Source organism: Salarias fasciatus, chromosome 3 (genome assembly GCF_902148845.1).
Source record: "Salarias fasciatus chromosome 3, fSalaFa1.1, whole genome shotgun sequence".
Lineage (NCBI taxonomy): Eukaryota > Metazoa > Chordata > Actinopteri > Blenniiformes > Blenniidae > Salarias > Salarias fasciatus.
The window spans coordinates 12,276,553-12,297,523 of record NC_043747.1 but is presented as its reverse complement, the minus strand read 5'-3'; the positions used below and the strand labels follow the sequence as shown (position 1 = coordinate 12,297,523).

Below are 20,971 nucleotides of genomic sequence, written 5' to 3'. Positions count from 1 at the left end.
TATCATGAACTCCAGCTGTATCTTACCCCAAGTAGAAATTACTTTTCAGGAACAGTTTTACTTGGTTTCTTTTTTTGCTATGTGACAGCTCACCTGTCTGCTGAAAATTTCACAATATCATCTGCTGACAGATCCTCATCCTTTCTGTCGTCATGTTGGAGAACAGTAAAAAAAAAAAAAAAAAAATGATGTTACCAAATACGTCTTGCATACTTGCCTCCTTTGAAGAAAAGGTCCTGTGGCCAGAATAATGCAGTAATTACACAAATCGCTGACATTTTGCCTTTTAACATTTTACATTTTTGTGAAAAACCCTCTATGAGCTCTCGGTGGCTCATTTTGGGCTCATAGTTGAATAAATTCTTCAGAAAAGTTTCTCTTTTTTTCGTCAGAGTGGGTTTTTGTTGGTGAAGACTGCAGTTGGTCCTCTTCTTTGTCGGACCACATTGATATCAATCCATCCTGGTGTTTCTGTTTCCGGTGCTTGATCAACTCAGTGGAGGAAGCTGTGTGACTTCTGGCCTTTTGTGTTTGGCCACAGAGTGAAGTGTTTTTCTCACTCGAGATAAGACGTTTGAGAAAGGAACAAATGACTGCCGACATTACCTTCCCTGAAACTCTTTTTGAAAAGTCTAATTTCTTCGCTCCATTGTTCCTTTTCTATATTGGTGCTTGTTGGGAACCCTCCCCTAGAATGAAAACGTGAGGGGGAAAAAAAAAAAAAAAAAAAAAACCTGTTTTGACACACCGAGGTAATACTTTGCGCTATCTCATCAACAGCTCTAGTCAAAAATGTCACAAGTTATTTGACTGTGAAATCCCCACTCCTGCTTTCTCCTCTGGAGCTTTTCTACCTGCCGCTTGCCAGTTTAATTTACTTTCCTTCGCTGGCTGTTACATTTCTCCCCAACTCTTTTCCCCCCCCCACCCTTACTTTGAGTCCTGCTTCAGCACTCCCCCTAATGCAGTCATTCATTTGGTAACCGTGCTTTATATTGTTTGGTTTTTGACAATGCACAGCTTCCCATAATGCGATTTGTTGTGGTTAAGGGGAGTCAAAGTGCTGTTATGTGCTTCCTGATACTGAATGATCATCCTTCACCGGTAAACAGTTTTACTCAATGATCGCGCTTGCTTTCATCTGCATCGGCACGCGCTTGCAAGCGGAGTCTGAATAGTCGACTTCCTGTTGAGAAGTGTTTGACTGTGTGTTTGGCTGCTGTCGCAGAATAGGCTGCTCTTCAGAGACTCCGCTGCATGGGTAAAGATAGTAAAATGTTGCATTAAGTGAATAGATGGAGTCAGTGAGCAGATATAAATGTCAGATAAACAGATTGATGGGGATTGAAAGAGTGATTGAATGGATTCCAGAGCAATAAAGCATTTAGTTTGATCAACTCCCAGACTGAAAAAAACAAAACAAAAAACATAAACACAAAGATACAGACTTGCCCTGATTAAAGCTGCTGTTGTTAACGGTGCACACTTTCCATGCGATTGTCTCATGAGTAGCCTAATTTTGAGATGCCAGGATAGTTGCAACCAAATTGCTCGAATCGGCATCGGCGCGTCACTCCGCTGCACACAAATTAGTCTGCATTTGCAGTTGCATCACATTGTTTTTCTCCATTTGCTCGCCGCTCCGTCGAGGATGCGTGAAGACCAAAGAGCTAAATGTGGTCGGTGCAAAGAGGAAGAGTCTGTCTCAGAAAGTTAGAGCAACAAAAGCAAAAGCCAGAGTAGTGCGAAAAAGAAGCTGCACAGAGAGAGGAAAAAAAGTGCAGTTTACATTTAAAAAGGTAAAATGCGTATATTTTTCAACTCATCAAAATAATTCAAAACATAGTCAATAAAATGCAGTCATGTTTGAGCTTGTGGAATTTGATGGAGCGTCTCAATCCCAGCATCTGTTAACACTCCCAGGAAGGTGTCAGTCTCTGATCGCATCGACACGAGGTCATTTCTGCTCGTGCCACCTCCACAAGCATGGCTGACCCGCCGCACCACTGTAGCGTGGCGTAAGGGTAATAAAGCAGCAGAGACGGAGTCAGACTCGCAGCTGGGGCCTGATGCCGTGCGCCCACGGTCTCCAGTCAGAGCGCAGCATGTCGGAACGCGACGGTCATATCATAGAGAATCAGACTGGTAAGGATCATTATGCATTTCAGTCTCCTCCATATATATAAAGAGTACATCATGCTACTTTTCTTGCACCCCCCCCCAAAACTTAATCTTGTGCTTTTCCTGTTGCCCATTCCGTGAACACGGCTCTCAACTATAATCTTGCTCTAAACGTTCCTTTGGCTCTCTTCAATATTTTTATCCAAACAGGCTGTTTTTCAAGGACATATGATCTACACCCAGGAGTGCTTCCATGACAACTCCACATTGATAATTAAAATCACTCGGTTGGTGACAAAACAAAAAAAAAGAAAAAAAAAAAAGAAGTGCTCACAGGCAGCTATTAGCAGCCAGATATAAAAGCTCTCTTCCCACTTTTCATGAGCACATTCAGTACAGAGTACACAAGGACAACTGGAATGAACTGCTCTTTGGTTATCCTTTAAATGCATAAAGAACGATGATGCATGAAGATAGCAACCTGGCACTGCACACACACGACATACAATATATAGATGTGAAGTGGTTCAGAAGCATAAAGCATGGGTTTGAAATGCCATTTTGTCATGTCACTCGATGCAAACAACTCCAAAGGCAGCAGAGATTTCTGCAGAGGGTGCCGATGCTTTTGACAATTGTGAGAATTTATTGGCTTTGTACTATCAGTGCCCCAGTTCTCCAGAACTATCTGTGGAGTGCTTTTCATCTATCATGTTGCGGTGGAGTTCATACTTAAATGTCATACTCCATTTGATTGTGGTAGAAGCTCGCAGGTCACCAAAGTTGAAGAGTTGCATGAAATTAGTGTCGAAACTGGGACTGGTAAGATTGAGACCAGATGATCGCTTCATTCCATCAAAAGCAGCACGTGAAGAATTTCTTGCAGAAGGTGTGTTGCAGATGGTAAATAATGTCATCCATCACCATAACCACTTATTCTGTTCAGTGTCATTCCATCATAATGAAAATCAAAGATAAGCCACCTATAAGTCCTCTGAAACAGTCCTATGATCGATGATAACAGTGTAATTTCTCGTATATGGGATGGCAGGCTGATGTTATTTAACTGATTGAGTCCTCGCGCCAATAATTTGTTCTGATCTGAAATGCATTATTAACAGTACTTTTATCAGACACCATCTCCAAATGAAAATGTTTGGTTTCAGCATTATTTTTTTTCTCATGAAATGCTGATATTATCTCCACTACACATGCAATAAATCACCAAAACATTTTTTTTTTTACTAGTTTCAATGCATAATATGACACTAGACCCACTTTATAATGTGGATATTGTCTTTTATCTGCTACTGCTGCATATTTAGTTTCAAATATATTGCACTACATTAAACTACCAACCTTGTAGCTTATTCCAGGCCAGAGCTTCCCCGGGCTGACCTTTTTTCCTGCGTGCCACAGCGAGCATGAGGCGCGAGCTGCAGTCAGTCTGCAGGAGAGTAAAGACAAAGACGTCCACCTGAGAAATCCCGCTTTGTTTCTTTCACCCACGGCTGCCGCTTGTGGAATGAATGTTCTTTCGTAAGATAAGATTAAAGCTGCCGGTTCTTTCATGCATGCGTGTTGAATTATATGCCTTTTTGAAATTGTTATCTCTCATTATTATTCATCTTGTTTCTGAATGCGTTTGGTGTTAATGGCGTGCTCTTATTATCATACTCTGGTCCTAATGTGATCATTGTTAATACTTTGTCTCATGTTCATTTCACACATGCATGTGCCGCCGCTGCCGCCGCCGCAAAGGTTATTTTGTTGAGTCATGATTGGAGCATAATAATCCAGCACAGTTGGTGTCATGGACACACTCATTGTCTGGTATTGCGGTAATTTTGCCACATGTTGCCATCTGGTCGGGGCACGGCGCCAGCTCCGCTGGGCTGCAGGGAGACGGCAGACGCGGCGCCCCAACCTTCATGCCGAAACAGCCAATGTTTTGAGCGCTCAGGCCCTTCTTGGCTCCGTTCGGAAGAGCCTGACACATGCTGAATTGATTAAGACTGTCTAAGCAGTAAATGCAGACTGACACAGTCACTGTAGCTAATCTCAGTGGAAGTCAGCTTGCCCTCAAACGCACAAACTGTTGTCTTTTGGTTCCATCGCCTTCACGCTAGCCCCCCAAAGTAACCGCCATTACTTTTATTGACAAGCTTTTGGAAAGATACAAGCAATGCCCTGCAGTTGTCATACGTCATTCTAGGCACTTTTCCTCGATTACAAAGCTTTAAAAACTACAGTGCAGTGTTCCAAACTAAACGCCACTATTCCACAAAAACAGACTTTTGCATGCCCCATGAAACCCTTTTTGATGTTGGGGCTTAGGAATGTAGGCTACATGCTTATTTGCAGGCGACGCACTTATCACATGCCTGGTGCACCTCTTTACAGAGGGCAATTTTCTCCAAGCACAAGTGCAAGGTTTGGGATTATATTTGAGGATGATTTTTCTAACACTTATGCGCTTACACGCATGCATGCATACACACACACACACGCACGCACGCACGCACAAGCGCGCGCTCACACACAAAGGCTTCTTGCAACCCCTTTAATGCCGCAACATAATAGGCCTCTGTTAGGAATGCAGCTTTAGATTTTTTTTCAGGAGTGGAAACAGGGAGCTCTTTGTTGGCGTCCGCAGGCTTTCCGAATGTTTCAGAGCCATATTCCCCCATGTAAGAGTAAATTGTAATGTATTGTAAAAACGTCGTTATTGTGACCCGTTCATTTGTTTTTCTTTTCCTCATCCATGCATACGTTCTTTTCTTCCTGACACAGGATTTGAGTGAAGCTTTTCTAGATCCAAGCCGGCATTCGTATGCTTCAACTGGGTCAGAATGTGGCATGTCCATTGGCTTTGTCTGATACTTCATTATACACCATATTTTCGTCCGCTATCCCTCCCTCTGACTCGCCATCCATCACCGGCCTGAGCGGCTCTACCTTGATCCAGAAATCATACACAGATCACCTGTGTGGTGAGAGACGTGGCAGGCAATCCCTCAATTAGGGCAAACACCCTATCCATCTCTCCTGACATGTACAGAAATGGAGAAAAACATGCTTAGAGTAAAAATCAAAGACTTTTACCTCGTGTGATGAATGGCGATCGTTGAGCACAGGTGCACTCGCTGCCGCCACTGGACTTGTTTGTGTGTGAAGCCGAAAGATTTCTGCTTCCTTGAAGTTTACGCCGAAGCCGTTACTTTAGCACATGAATATGAAAAAGGTACTTTTTTTCTCTCCCTTTTTTTCTTTTGGTTACTCCTGATTGTGTGTGTGTGTGTGTGTGTGTGTGTGTGTGTGTGTGTGTGTGTGTGTGTGTGTGTGCGTGTGTGCGTGTGCGTGTGCGTGTGCGTGTGCGTGTGTGCGTGCGTGCGCGCGCGTGCGTGCGCAAGCCATTTCTCCCGAGTCCCAAAAATTGCCGCATTAAATTTAACAGGCTTGGTGGCACACCAGCTCAAAGTGATTTATTTTGACCAATCAGGCGAGTAAATCTGATCGGAGGCCTCTAAAGCATCTTTAACTCTCTTTATCGCCGGTGTCAGAGTTTCCCTGCACAGCTTTGCCCTATCCATTTGGCCCATTCCACTGTTGGTTGAAAGTCTTTTGAAAAGCCTTACTCAAGGTTGTTTTGGCAAATGGTGAGACCTTGGAAGAGTGCGCCTTTCCTCTTAGTGATTCTGAAATCCCCTTTGCTCCTGTGCTCACAGTCTTATTTCCTCCTTTTTGCTTCCCCTGGTATGTTCAACAATGTCTGGCCTTGTCACTGGCCTCAGAGACTCAAGATTTGGCTCTGAGAATAAAATCCAAATCCAGCAGTTCTTTCAGCATCGGGAAGATGCGGCTAAATGTGGACAAAGAGGCTTCAAAGCACATCTTGTACACGTTGTATTAAAACTGTGGTTATGCAGGTGCAGAAACTGATTTGGTTTTTTGAAAATAAATGAACATAACATTGTTTTTTTTTTTTTTTTTTTTGCACAGAAAGCCGTGTTACGCACATTAAGCAATAACAGCGGTATTGTTTTTGTCCCGTCGCATGGGTTTACCGCACATCTGTGTGGCAAATTTCCCCCCCCCCTCAGTCCTCAGCGCAGTGCAATATGGCAGCAGGCTTAGCTCATGTCTCTGCTGTCATTTAACTCAAACACTGCGAACGTCTCTCCGGGCCCCGGCGTCCGCGTGTGCATATATATGAGCCCGGCGCATTCGCTCCGCGTGACCTCCATCGATGCCCTCCCAAGTCCCGGGAAGAGAGCTTGGGAATGAGAAATTAATTGCCAAACAATGCATCGCTCCCATCCATTACAGCTCTCATCATGTCAGATGATATCGAAGCATTACCAGATGTCTGGCTCCATAATTTACCGCACCTCCTCCCGAGTACCACCAGCAGCACCCATCCACACCCCGGTTGCACTCCCTAATGGATTTGTGGGCTCCGCCACAAAAGGGTCCATTGAATGGCGGGAATTTGATCGTCGTTTTTATTTTTCCAGCCATTCTTCTCAACACACGAAAGCATGCAAATTTATGTGGGATTGTGTGACAAACATTCGAGTTGTGATGAGCTGCGGCGCAGAGCGAATCACCCCCATTACCAAGCAGGTACTCATTATGTAAAATAAGACACTTGAATTCACTTCCGTCTATCGAAGGACGTAAATAAATAACCGGCTTCGGGCTGAGAATTGACAAATCACTTTCGCCGTGGTTAATAAGTCTCAATTTGCTCTGCCTCGGTTCTCGAAAGGTTAGATACACAATTCCGAAGTTCAACAGTTAACAACTGGGGACATTTTCTTTCCGCACTTTTTGAAACCCGGAGAGACGATTCGGCCGAGGGATTTTTGCTGTGGTGTGTGCTAATACTTTTTCCAACCATGTTGCACCGTCACAAAAACAACAGAGTTCATGAAATAATGTGATTGCTACATATAGTGTCTTATATAGGTGGCGTCCTGTGACCACAGTGTATGGACCATCATACAAATCAATCAAAATTGGTGCAAATCGTTACGATAAAACATCCAAACACATTGCTTTCCATTCACTCACTGAACAAGAGCTATAGATCACTGACGACATGACAGAGACAATGGCAGCCGGCTGCTTCCTTTATTGTCATAACTTGTTTTTTTTTTTTTTTTTTCTTCGAACAATTCATCTATTGATCTCCTTGGTGAAACTGCATTGTCTGATCTTTGCATTCTTAGACTTGCTTGGTTTTTTTCAGCCAATGTGCACATCTGTGTTACATTTCATGTTTACTGTTACACAACTCAAAGTCTTTAATTTTTTTCGATATTTTTTTCCCAAAATCTCTTTTATTTTCTTGTCAAGGTACAGTATTAAAATCAGCCAAGTGACTGTTGGCACTTCAAAAGACATATTTTATCGTTTTTGATTACACGAACGTTTCGGTCTTAAATACAGAATAACCTTGAATATAACGTACGGAAACACTTCAATCTAACGAGCTGAATATGTGATGTAAATATGTGCTATGGTTTTTTTTTCTACTACTTGTAGCTGAAATGGTTTTCTGATATTCGGCGCAAGTTGGAAAAAAAAAAATATATATATATATATATTTATATGTACAGACTTCGAAAATGGAAGCAGCACACTCAGATCAAACAGTCAAATGAAAGAAGTTATCCAGTTCCAGTCCACTAACAACCGTGATCATGGATTTCGGCTTCAAGTAGTCCTGTCTAAAAATATGTGTCCCAGCACACACAAATCCAATTTTTCAGGCTTTAAACAGGCTGGTAGAAAGTTAATGGGTGACATCGCACACAGACTGGCCGAAACTCTCTCGTCTCTGGAACTTCCCCCCTGAAAATGGAACCGTGCATAAAGGTTCAAATACCAAAATTAGGCAGTAATTGGGTTCAGGATGAGGCTAGAAGAGTCACTTTACCGTCTGATGCTCATTTTTTACCCCAACAGACCTTCGCCAGCTATTTTGATCGGGAGTCTGCAGAATTTTCCCTGAGCCGACTCGCCAGCCTTGGTGGGGAAATGGCTAGTCACGTAAACCGGGCCCGTTTCATAGAGGCATAGGAATTTTTTTTTTTTTTTTTTTTTTTTTTTCCTGAAGCAAAATACGGTGAGCTTATCTAATTGTGGAAGCCATGAGCCCCGAGATACAGAGAGAGAGGCTAATTAGTTAGAAATGAATGCTTTGAAATGAAGCACAAAGCTCAGTGTGTGGTGGAAACATACTTCGCACATTCCCTCTGTGTGTGTGTGTGTGTGTGTGTGTGTGTGTGTGTGTGTGTGTGTGTGTGTGTGTGTGTGTGTGTGTGTGTGTGTGTGTGTGTGTGTGTGTGTGTGTGTGTGTGTGTGTGTGTGTGTGTGTGTGTGTGTGTGTGTGTGTGTGTTTGCTGAGAGATGAGGATAGCTGGTGTATCAATAAAAGGAGAAGGCTGAGATGCAAGTTTACTGCTGTTTTTTTTATGAATGAAGGGGGTTGCTGGTTGCGCTGTAGGACATTTCTGAAGCCCTGGTAGGTCAGCAACATTTAGTGCAGGGCTACTCAACCCTGGTCCTCGTGGGCCGCAATCCAGCATGTTTTAGATGTTTTCCTCTTCCAACACAGCTGATTCAAATGATCAGGATCGTTATCAGCCTGATCATTTGAATCAGCTGTGTTGGAAGAGGGAAACATCTAAAACATGCTGGATTGCGGCCCACCAGGACCAGGGTTGAGTAGCCCTGATTTAGTGTGTGTGATCGCTGGCTGTTATTCATTTTATTTAACTTTGCCGTGCCTTTGAGAAAGTGCTGGATCTTAAATCCAAAGTCAGTAAATAATTTAAATGTGGGGTCATTTTATTGGCATCTCCATTCTTTGTATTTAATCGTTTCTTCATACATCCTGGGATGGAAAAACCAATTTAATGACTACATTAGAAATGATAAAAACTGAGAATTTTATGTTGAATAGATCAATAAAGGAAGCAAAAAAAAAACTTTGTTAAACCATATCAATGCAATTCAGGAACAGAATATAGTTTGATTGAGGCGAATCATGAGTTTTGACGTTATCAAGCTCATCCTTCAACTTTCTGGCGGGCCTAATTTAGACTGCGGGCCACATGTTTGACACCCCTGCTAAACTTGTGTTCAGGGCTCGGGTCTAAATAACCATACCTTTCATCTTAGAATTAGGGATTAGAAGTGTTGAGAGAAAAAAAAAAGACGGTTGCCTTGAATTTAAGCAAAATTTTTTTATTTTATTTTTTTTTATATCCAGCTTGTTTAATAAAGCTGACCTCACTGCACAATGCACCATTGTGCCTCTTTTTTTTTCAGATTTCTTTTTTTTTTTTTTTTTTTTTTTTTCCTACCACAGAATATTTTGTGCTCGTCAGAGAGTACTTGAGAAACAAAATGCTTTGGAGAGGATACGTTATTGTTCGAAGTTGGAGATCCGCTGTCCAAGGATACAATTACAATAAAATGTGAGTGAGAAAAAAAAAAGAGCCGGCCTATCAATAGTCACATTTCGTTCTCCTCCATGAGCGCGAAAGTGTTGTGTTTTTTCGCTCCAGCCCATCATAAAACTCTCATCCCTAAATGTGTCAGACATTCGGATTGCACTGTAAGGTCACAGAGGAGCTCCACAGGGTGGGCCGAGGACCTGCTCACCTCACTGGTGTGCAGATTTGTCTCGCGCTTTCTGGCTCCGTCCCTTCGGATGGAATTGGAAAGCTGGCAGAGCAAAACAAAATGTCCTTGTGTTGTCTCTGAGGCGATAGTGCCTGCAGTCTGTGGTCGCTGCTGTCTGCTGCCGTCGACTCCCCCCCCCCTTTTTCTAATTTTTTTTTTTTTTTTCTCTCTTTGTGCTCCTCTCAGTGAAAAGATATGTAAGTTTGTTCAAGGACGTCTGCTTCTTCTCCCCTGTTTGCATGTGTCTTGCTTGTGTGTGTTTGTAGGAGCTCTTTACATGTATGCAGCGTGTGTACGTGGCCAGGATGCCAAGAAAATAAACATTTACTCAACAGGATCCACTGGAAGTCGGTAATTACATTAGAGTCATGGATCCTGGTGACTTTGAGCTAACCTCATGTTGTGATGGCAATTTCCTTCAGTCATATTTCTCTCAGTGGTCATGCAATATAAATAAGCAATATAAATACACTGAAAAGAAATACAGTGTATAAATACACTTAAATAATCTTTGTGTTGTTTGCATTTGGGAAAAAAATTGACTGTTCATAATTGTCTTTTATGTTTTTTGCTTAAATATTTTAAGTTACAGTGACTTCATTCTCATGAAACCATTTCAACTAAATGTCATCATGAAATGTATTAAATATTTGAAATTTATCATGTCAGTGCAAAATATCTTAAAAAAAAAGTCATAACTTTTTTTATGGTATTGCATTTTTTGAGGTGACCTCGTCCATTGGCCACTTCCTTAATCCATATTTACAAGCGATTCCATCCTCCAAATGTCTATATTTGAAGGTCATCCATGTCAGACAAAAAAAAAAAAACAAAAAAAATCTGATATTGTAGAGGAGAACAAAACAGAAACATGTGATCACAGCCATCGATAGTCCCTCCTGTTGACACCCACTTGGTGCAAACAGCATGCCTCAGTCTTCTGGTAATCATCTGGCAGTTGTACATTTCCAGAAACATTTATTTGAGGTTAAATTGTGATTCTAAATTGCCCCTGAGGGCTGAACTACACTGGGTGTAACCTGTCGGCTGAGACTGGCTTCCTGCAACCCAAAAATCCCCGTTTACGCGGCAACATTTTGAAAAACATCCATTTACACGGAAACAATGGCAATGCAGTGCGGTTTTCATGTGGATGCTGTCGTTTGTTCTTTGCATCGATGCTGGTTTCTGATGGATGCTGCACTTTTTCGAATTCATTTGCCAAAGTCACAGTTTTATCTGATCTTTTATGGCAAATCATTAAAAAAAAAAAACAGACCACTGGGGATTCTCACATACTTTATGCTGCAACTGTTGAGCAGCTTGGCAGCGAACTATATCAGCAGAAAGCCTGTGACAGTGGCGTTTGCCCTCAATCAGCCACCCTGACCGCTACAATAACAGCCGACAGCCTCCTCTACACACCTGTTAGACACTTGCTTATCTGGGCGGCTGCACTGTGACTTTGGCCGACCCCCGGGATGAGCGCTGAATATCTACCATCGGATTCCCATTCCAAACTTTTTGTCGCCGTCCTTTTTACTTTGTGCTGCTTAAGCACCACCGGCCGGTTTCAATTCGGCTGAAATTGATGCTATTTCAGTGAGATTTGATGTTTGATATGACGTATTTGAGGCAATCGCCAGCTCTCCTCAAATAAAGATGCATCAGATGAGTATTTTTTCATAAATAATCAAATGAATCGGCTGCTGTCCTTGAAGACATTTCTCCCTTCTGTTTTCTGCTGAAGGCTGCGGCGGAGCGGATTGATGATGATGTTTAATGGTAGTTATAGAATGTAAATGGTGATGCCTTGGTGGCTGGGGGAAATGCTAAACAGCTATTTGGGCATTCATGTGTTGTTGTTTTTTTTTTTTTTTTTTTTTTTTAAGCCTTGTTGATGGGCGGTCGTGTCAGTTAATGCCGACGTGAGTCGCTGCTTTCAGACTTCCGGAAGCGTTTGCACCGCCTGTGCATTTGCACAGCAACCTTTCAAATTATGAAGTGTTCTTTTCACCTCTTCCTGCTTTGCTGATGTGTTTTTCCTGTTTGCGGTGGAAACGCCGAGGACATACAGCCCACATCGTCAGGTTGCCGGGAAGGAAAGCAGGGTTGGCAGGAGTTTAGTTCACATTGCAGTTCAATAAGATTCTTGTTAAAGCTCCCACTTCACTGATGGAGCACCTCTACGGGGGTATCCGAGATACCTGCGGATCCTCAAAACACAACAAACTCTTTTGTTAGCGAGGGAAAACAAATACTCAATCAGTCTTGAACTCCTGCGCGGTGGCAAACTATTTAATCAACCTTGGCTGTCAGTTGAAGGCTGTTAAGTGTTGAATGCATTGACTGCTGATCGTCGTCGGGTGTCATTACAGCCTCCGGGGGCCTCGGCATCCCAAACAGCGTCGCTCATTTATGCTATCTTATTTTACCTCTCTCAAATACGGCATTCGCAGAAATTGCAAATTGAATCATGCAAGAAGTGGATTTGAGCCGCGGTGTCTGTTATCTGAGCTCTCTGCGTGCGTGACGTCCATTACACCTGCCAACCTAATATCGACCCTCATTAAATTTTGTTTTGCTCTCCTTTCATACAAAGATTAGGGCCATTTGTCACTTCTGTCATTTCGATTGTATCTCTGCATTAGCTGGAAATGACAACTCTCCCAAATTGCATTTTTTTTTTTTTTTTTTTTTTTTGCGTGGAGCCAAACCATGACTGTCTGAGAAGTGCCCCTCTCATTTGTTGGAAGTGGCTCGCATTGAGCCGTCTCCTCCTTCCAGACCCAAAGCGGTGAAAAGTTCATGACATGGAGAAATGTCAAGATAGCATTTGAAGAATCGTAACCCTGCATATGCATAATGAATAAATCCACTAGAACACATTATTCCTGAAAAAAAGACTCTTTCTTTTTTTTTCGTTTTAATTCAGTATGAGCCCTCCGTGTGTGTCCTTTGACCCAGCTGCGCCTGTGCGTTCACAAAAGGCCTCTAGGTAAATTAATTTGGAAGCTCTATTTTCCAATCAGAGGCACAGGGGACGGAGCATAAAGGGGATGGAATAGATGAGCAGATAGCAAGATTGATGACGGAGAGCCGAGGAGCTGCACGTGCGCTTGAGCGGGAGAATTACTGAGCCAGCGCATGTGCACGTTTCTGGTGTGTGTGTGTGTGTGTGTGTGCTGATGTTATGATAGCCCCCCCCCCCCCCCCCCCCCCCCCCCCCCCCCTCCCCCCTCCCGTCCCCCCGCAGCCCGGGTAAACAGCGCCATTAGCAAACACCTCCCGGAGTGGAACCGCGGGGAGGACTGACATCCAGGAAGCAGGTATTCCGGTTCGTCCCGGTTGACCCAGAAATAGCGCGGAGCTACAAAAGCAAGCTATTGACTCTCGGAGATATGCCCTCGTCAACAGCTACATTTAGACTGCACAGCTGGAAGTTTGTGCGTTCTACAGTGTGTGTGTGTGTGTGTGTGTGTGTGTGTGTGTGTGTGTGTGTGTGTGAGCCCAGCCGGCGGGGGTCCCAAACTAGACGCCATCCATGCCTGTGTAAGTCACACCTGCCAGTTCCAATTGATCCTCTTTGAACTATCTTCTCTTAAAGTGACACATGGGAAGGAGAGAAGAATACAACCCCCATGTGTACACTCTGCTTTTCTTTTTTTTTCCGAGCCACCAAAATAAATTCCCCTCTCAGACGTCAATACGATTTGATCGAAAGTGTAAAGACTTTCTTTCTGTTTTGTTTCTTCAGCGCAGTATTCCTCAAGAATGTATTGATTGACCTCTGTCTTATTTTGTTCTTCTTATCTAGAAACCTCCTCGTCTTTATACATGGACACTACAACCACGGCAGCAAGGACCACCACCCGGCTGACCACCTCCACGATGACGACGACGACCGCCAGGACGACCAGCACCAAGATGCCCTCCACGACGACGGCGGCGGCTCAGTGGCCCCGGGCGACCACGACGGCGGCGGCCTCCGTCCACACGCTGGTGGAAGGTTTCGAGCCGGACGACGACAGAGCGCCGCCCTCTCCCAAGCTCCCCAACGTCAGGGTGGAGTACTGCAACCCGCTGGTGATGATGGACATCACCTGGCCCAAGACGAAGCAGGGCGCCGTCGCCAAGATGCCGTGTCCACCCGGAACCATAGGTAATGGAGATTTCATCAATCAATTTTTTGGGAAATTATGCGAATCCATGCTGTGGTGAAGCCAGCAGGCTACGGGGAGGTAATTCGGACATTCTTGTCCCAAACCGCGTCTTCTTTCTTGCTCCAGGGGTCGTTCAGACGTTTTCAGGCCAGATGGAATAGATTGTTCTCTGCTCTGCTTTGAGACTATCTGCTGGAATATCTTTCTTGAGGCCAACGTTTCACTCGCTCGCTCACCCACAGAACTGTGAGGTTCACAACAGTCGACTATTAGAACCATCTACTAGCCTACTACCCAAAACTCAAACCACAAAGCTCCTTTTTAAAGCACAGATTCCACCGCTTTCCACATATTGTGAGTACATATACATATATAGCCTGTTTAATAAGACTCTGGACATCATGTTCTGATTACAAACAAACAAATACTCTGATCTACCATTTGCTTGCGGCTGTATTGTTTCTGTCTCATTAGTTTTTGATAGCTATTACAGAGATCCGCACTCCATTCCAAATAGTTTCGGATGATTAATCATCCAAAACTGTAAAGACTCTTTGGTTGGAAACTGAAAAACAAACAAACAAACAAACTATGAAATATATATGTTGTTGATTTATTCTTCCTCTCTGTGAGGTTGTCAATAGTCTCTGTATGAGGCGCGGGTCTGCTGCGAGTCTTTCCGCCTTGATGTCGGTCGCTGTTGTGTGTTTTGTTTATGTTTACACTCCCCCTGCAGCACTCGTTCTCCCGTTTCCTCCCCGCTCACTCTTTATTCCTGACTCACTGATGCAAAGCTAAAGATAGCTTAGTATCGCATCTGTATAAAAACTAGTAAGTAGCACAACACACACATTTATTTCCTGTCTCTCAGGATGCGATTCATGTAATTAATTAGGGGCTAAATGCATTTGCGTTTGGCTCTTTGAGAGAGCTATTGTGCTTTGTTTATCAGGCTCATCAGACTTTTGTTTCAGTGTATTTTTGTTTCCAGCTCTGCCTCGGTATCGATACTAAGACAATGAAGTCAAGTGCGCATTAAGATAAAATCAATGTTGGCTGCGTTAGATCCAAAAGCGTTACCTCGGAAAGTTGGAATATCTTAGTGCTGATCTCAGGGAGCATTTCATATTGATGAGACCTTGTGCTGGACATATTTTTAAGTGAACTCTCTGATAATACATTCCGCTTAACATCATGACGTCTTGTTTGAGTCCGCTTCCACTCCAACGCGCCTTTTCTTCTGGTTTCGCACATTTGCGGGGGTCGACGTTCGCCGTGCAGGTTTAAGACAAGTTCCTGCATCCCGTCATCCATAGTTAATGGTAACCTACAGTGCAGCAGCGTAGCTCTTGCAGCAGTTGGAGGTTAAAGGCCTTCCTCGGCTGTATCCTGCCGGCGGTAGAAAGCTTCAGGTTCAGAGAGGGCTTCTGCAACACCCTCCTCACAATATGAGTCCATATATTGGCAGACTCGATCATTAGGCTCACCTCAAGGTGGTGGAGTTAGTTGGAAAAAGACAATTATGAGGAAATGCAGCAACGAAACAGCTGCCCGCTGACATTTATCGAGTGTTGAGGATGCATGTGGATGAGGGCTGATGCTCATGTTATGAACGGTGGAGGAACTTTCATGATGCTGACGGGAAGATGAAGGGAGGAAATTTGAACATTGTATTGGTCCTAACGCTGTTATGTTGGTTCATAATGGATTATTCTGAACATCGCTTCATACGAGTTGAGCTCCAGTCTGGAAATGAAAAAGGAACATGCAAACTTCACCACACATACACTGAGGAAGGACTTTGGAAGCACATACAAAGTATTTATATCTACATATTAGCTAACTGTCTGAATATTAATGAGTAGTAAAGGATTTTTCCAAAATAATTATTTTTTTCCTGGATCAGCTGCAAATTATTATTCAAAGTACAGTATTCAGTATACATTTTTAAACATGACTGGAGGGGATCTTTAAATCTGGGTATCTAATATAATGGGGGAAAGCAGAGCATAAACACCGCCATAAAGCAAACGGCTAACCTTGACATTGTGAGCTCCTGCTGTGATCTCTCCTTCCATAAATAAAGGCTCAGTAGTGGCAATATATTATTAAAGACTAATGCAAATTACACGCTAAATTGCAAAGATTGTAAAATCCTTTTTATTTATTTATTTATTTTTTTTTTTTGAGGATGTTTCTGAAAATTCCCTATCATGATTATTTTATAGACCGTGGAGTGACATCATTCCCCCAAATCCAGCTTGAGTGCCACAAAAAAATCAGTTCATCAATCAACACACAGACTCTCTCGCTCTCTCTCTCTCTCTCTCTCTCTCTCACTCTCACTCTCACACACACACACTCACAGTCTTCATTAACGGGCAGCACCAGCACCCGTCGAGACCTCACTAACAGGCGTCACATGGCAAGATAAGAGGAACACACACTCCACCTCCTCACACTGCTCGCTTCAAAGCCGCAGCACTTCAGACGACACTGCCGAGCAGAACACGGCTGTGTGAGCTTCCTCTGCCACTCTTTGAAAGTTCCTCGAGCTCCCTTTCCATCTCCCTCACTTCGCTCACTGTCATTCCATCTCGCCCCACTGACACCCCCCCCCCTCTCTCTCTCCCTCTCGCTTTCATGCTCCTCTCCCCCCCCTCCAGCCTCTCTATAGAAAGAAATGCAGAGTCCCTTATCTGATAAACCCATCAAACGCACGGCTGTTCTAGGTGGACGAGGGGAAAGGAAATTATATGTCAATCAAAATATATATCTGCTAATGTTGGCCATCTCACCCTCACACACACACACACATACACACACACACACACACACACACCACCTTTAAGTTGAAGCAAGGGCAGTTTAATGTCAGCGTGAATGCATGCTGCGAGAACACAGAAGCAAGTTGTGAAACTCTACAAATATTAAAGGGGCTGTATCATGCTTTTTTTAGCTCGTCCAAACCCTATTATTGGCATTAACATGGTAATAGTTTATTTTTGGCGCTAAGGAAAAGTCGTTTTGTGTGAAATTAAAGATTTTCTGGAGCTAATTCTGAAGCCCGGAAGAGAAAACGCTCTGTTTCACTGAAAATCCCGCCTCTCCGTGGACTTTGACTGACAGCGTTTTGGGGGTGTTTTTAATGAATACATAACTATATAACACGGTTAAAACATACAAAAAGTGAATTTTGCATGATACAGCCCCTTACAAAATACCCAATTTATATACCTTTATTTACTTTACAACTAATTGGATGCTGGCATTGCTTTTTTTTTTGTTTTGTTTGTTTTTTCGGGAGGATGTTGATCTATATTGAGACAGATTTTTGTATTTCAGTCACAATTTCTATGAATGAAGACCGATGTGTTGATTGGTAATTATAGATTACTCCAAACTGACTCCAGGCCACATGAAGAGATAAACTGTGTAACCAGTATTGACAATCAGTGCCACAATAATAACGAGCAAGCTAGAATTATGCAACTCTGGTATGTGGGTAAAGTATGGGAAAATGAGAATGCTCAGAATGTGTAATTGAAGTTATTTATCAGACCTTGTAACCTTGAACAGGGCTTCCTCTTCACTGTAGCTTTCCACTTCTGTTTCCATCCCATGAATTTTCCGGATTTTACAAAAAGTGCATATTGTCTTTCACACTCTCTTCTTCAAAAGAAATGCACAGTGCACAGGGGGAACATGCAAACTTTAATTATGAGGCTTGGAATACAAAAATAAATAAATAAATAAGATAATCTCATGATAGGCAGACATGACATGCAAACCACTTCTTCATGTCAGCGTCAGTCATTTAAATCGATAATTAAGGTTCTTGATTGTGCATGCGGGTGGGAGTGGAGGGAGGTAATTAAAAATTGATTGGTTTGTGTATTTTGTGTGTTGCGAAAACTGAAACTTGAAATGCCCATTAGGAAATTAAAGGTGTAATAGTCGGCATGGCAGGCTCAGACAGGCTTACCAGACAACTGCCACACTGTTTAATATTTCCCAACATGTCTGTGTGCACTTGTACAAAAAAGAGCCCAGATGGAGTATTGTGGAGCGCAGACAGTTTTGTCGTACTCAGCTTAATTGACCTTTCGTGATGAATTCTGCTGTGGCAGACTTAATTGGCACCTATTTTGGTGCATTTTCCTTTCTCGTGCTGGTGCTGAACTGTCACACACACACACACACCCACGCCGACACCGTCTGACTTTTAATGATTTAATACAGACGCTGTCTGGGCGAGTCCAACTGGCATCAAGTGAAGCAACTTCATTTCGGCCACCGGAAAGATAATAACATCCAATTACAGTTTTTTTCTTGCTATTTAATCACTTAAGAACTGTGTTTCTTGGGAGGGATTTCTCTGGGAAAGTTTTCCAAACAAGTATATTGAGATAATGTAGAAGTAACCTGCACATATTCATGACCAAAGATGTAAAAAAAAATGTGAATTTTGACATGAAACATGTTAAATAGGCTGTTTTCCTTTAGTGGTGTGTCTGGTTTAGAAACAAATCAGGTGGGATGACACTCAGTAAGCTTGTTTTCTTTTCCTGTTTCCAGGTGTGGCTTCTTACATGTGCATGGGCCCAGAGGGATACTGGGACTCCCAGGGACCCGACTTCAGCAACTGCACCTCCCCTTGGGTCAACCTCATCAGCCAAAAGGTAAAAATATAGAGACAGCAGTAACACATTTTGGATAGATTGTCAATACTTTACTCAGTAAAGACAGTCCTGAACCCCAGTTCTATGATTCAGGCATCCACACCTCGTCTGGAAGGGTGAAGCTCTGCATATAATAGGGTCATAAGACTGGTCTGAAATATGTGGAAACAGAAAGGAAAGAAACTTCTGGTACGGCAAAGCGATTGAATTAAGTCTGAAAGACTTGAAGGACATGTCACCTCTTGTCTCGGTCGCTTTACTTCACAGGTTCAAGCCGTTTCATTTGGGAGAGCAACTGGTCGTATTGAATTGCTTTGAGATTCCTCCTGCTTGGACAGAAAGGAGCATTCATAGACTTCATGTTAACAAAACACACTCTGACCAGCTTTTCTCCCTTTCAGTAGAAAACATAACTTCCACAACAATACTGTTTGAACTTTTGTGCATCTTCGAATTCACAGTCTGTAAAAATATATGAATGAGTCCAGACGCAGCAGGAATCCTTCAATTGCACACATCACTTGTCGTAAAAAGTGATAAGATGGCTCCTGTAACATGAGTCACATCCTGTGTCTGGCCTTTTTAGAACTCTTTATTCGATTCGCACTGCAACAGAATACATTTGAATATAAACCGAGTGCTACACTTTTTTTTTAAATTTGGTGTGCGCCAGCGGTGACACTTCCACAAATAGACTGCACTAATACAAGTGTACAGAACGTGGGAAGTGCGAATACATCTTTACTAGTCATCTGTTAAGGCCCCATCACAATGAATGCACAGACAGTGAGAATATGTTCAGACCGCTGGTGTTATTTCCCAGAAATGAGCAGCACATTTAGATTTTCAGTTGCAGCTGCTCTCTACTGAGTCATTGTAAATCATCAGTCTTTTTTGGATGTTCCCTAAACTCAGTACACTGCTGTGGCTAAGTTTGTGAAACAAAATCCTGAGCTAAAAACATGCTTTATGAATGAATAAGGTCTTCAATGACAAAGATTGGATAAGGCGATCAGATCAGACAGTTGTGATTAGAGTCAGGTTGATGGGAAAAAAAAGAAAAGGATTTAGATGTCAAATGAAAATGAGTTCATAGCTGATTTACTTAAATAGTGTTTGTTTCTGATCAAGAAATAGGACACATTTCTCTTTTAATGTACAATCCTACAACAAACAATCAAAAATGCAACTTCCATCAACTTTAAATGTTATTTTGAGTTTTGTCCGAGAGCTCTTATATCGCTTGTTCTCAGAGGACTTTAGTTTTTATGTCTATTCTCTGCAGTTTCTTTTTAATTGGTCAATAATTGTCATCGATTGCCTAGAAGCTCTTTTTAATAGGTTACGCTTTTGCACGCATGTGTGATGAGTGTGTTTGTTTTAATTGCTGCAGGATGAAAAACCAGTGTAACGCCATCCAGCAGCGATTTTGCATCCCATATTTTTGAAGCACGAACGATTTGCGTTGCCTTCTTTGTTGGCGAGCCATTATGCAAAAGCTTATGCAAAGCTCGGCGTGTTGGAATCTGTAATCGAGCTGAATTTAAAAGGGGGAGAAGGTTACGGCAAGTGCGGCTCGGGGTTCCAGGTTATGAATCGCAGGCGGTGTCGGAAATGTTCTCCCTTAAACTCATAGGACCCTGAGGCATGCGTGTTGGAACACTTATTGTCTACTCAACGGCACAAAGCTCAGCCCATTAAACAAACGGCAATTTTGCAGATATGGACAGCGAACGACTGCTGGGGAGCGAAACAGGAGGCGCAGAAATTATCAGGTGCATTTCTGTGCAGCGCAGAACCGTTTGGGCAATGCAATAAAGCTCGACTGCACGAAATTAGCTCCAGCGACGTTCGAGGACGGTTTACTTCTGCTATGTTGTACATCCTCAAAACTGTAGTAGCAGTGTGTGAAAATCTATAGAAGGAAATGATCATCAAATGCATGGACTTTTTTTTTTTCTTCTGAAAAGTGTTAATAATCTTTTTTTTTTTTTTTTTTTTTTTTTTTTTTTTTTTTTAAACTAAATCGCACTTGAGCTGTGAGCTTGTCACTGTGGAGACAGGAACACTCTAATGAAGATCAACCTGTCAGGGATTTGGAAAACCCATCTGGCAATTCGTTATTTTATATCCGGAGCTATTGTCCTGTGTGTGGCACTGCTCTCTACCAGATGGGAGGCAAAATGAGAAAGGAAGATGTAGAGAATACAGGGGGAAAAAAAAAAAAAAACACACAAAAAAAAAAGGAGAAAGAAATGACACCAGCCAGGCAGAAAGAGAGGAAGAAAGGAGAGCAGAGCTATTTAC

The 20,971-nt window shown here is 42.7% G+C and overlaps 1 protein-coding gene across 16 annotated transcripts in view; it reads left to right on the top strand.

Annotated features, from left to right (window-relative positions):
• The window catches only part of LOC115385933 (adhesion G protein-coupled receptor L3), a 157,468-nt gene that overhangs the window by 72,515 nt on the left and 63,982 nt on the right, over positions 1-20,971 (top strand). For all 16 annotated transcript variants that reach the window (XM_030088036.1, XM_030088034.1, XM_030088035.1 and 13 more), the window contains exons 6-7: positions 13,637-13,981; positions 18,561-18,664. In XM_030088036.1, coding sequence (XP_029943896.1) covers positions 13,637-13,981; positions 18,561-18,664 — 449 coding nt within the window. The remainder of the gene's footprint in view (positions 1-13,636; positions 13,982-18,560; positions 18,665-20,971) is intronic.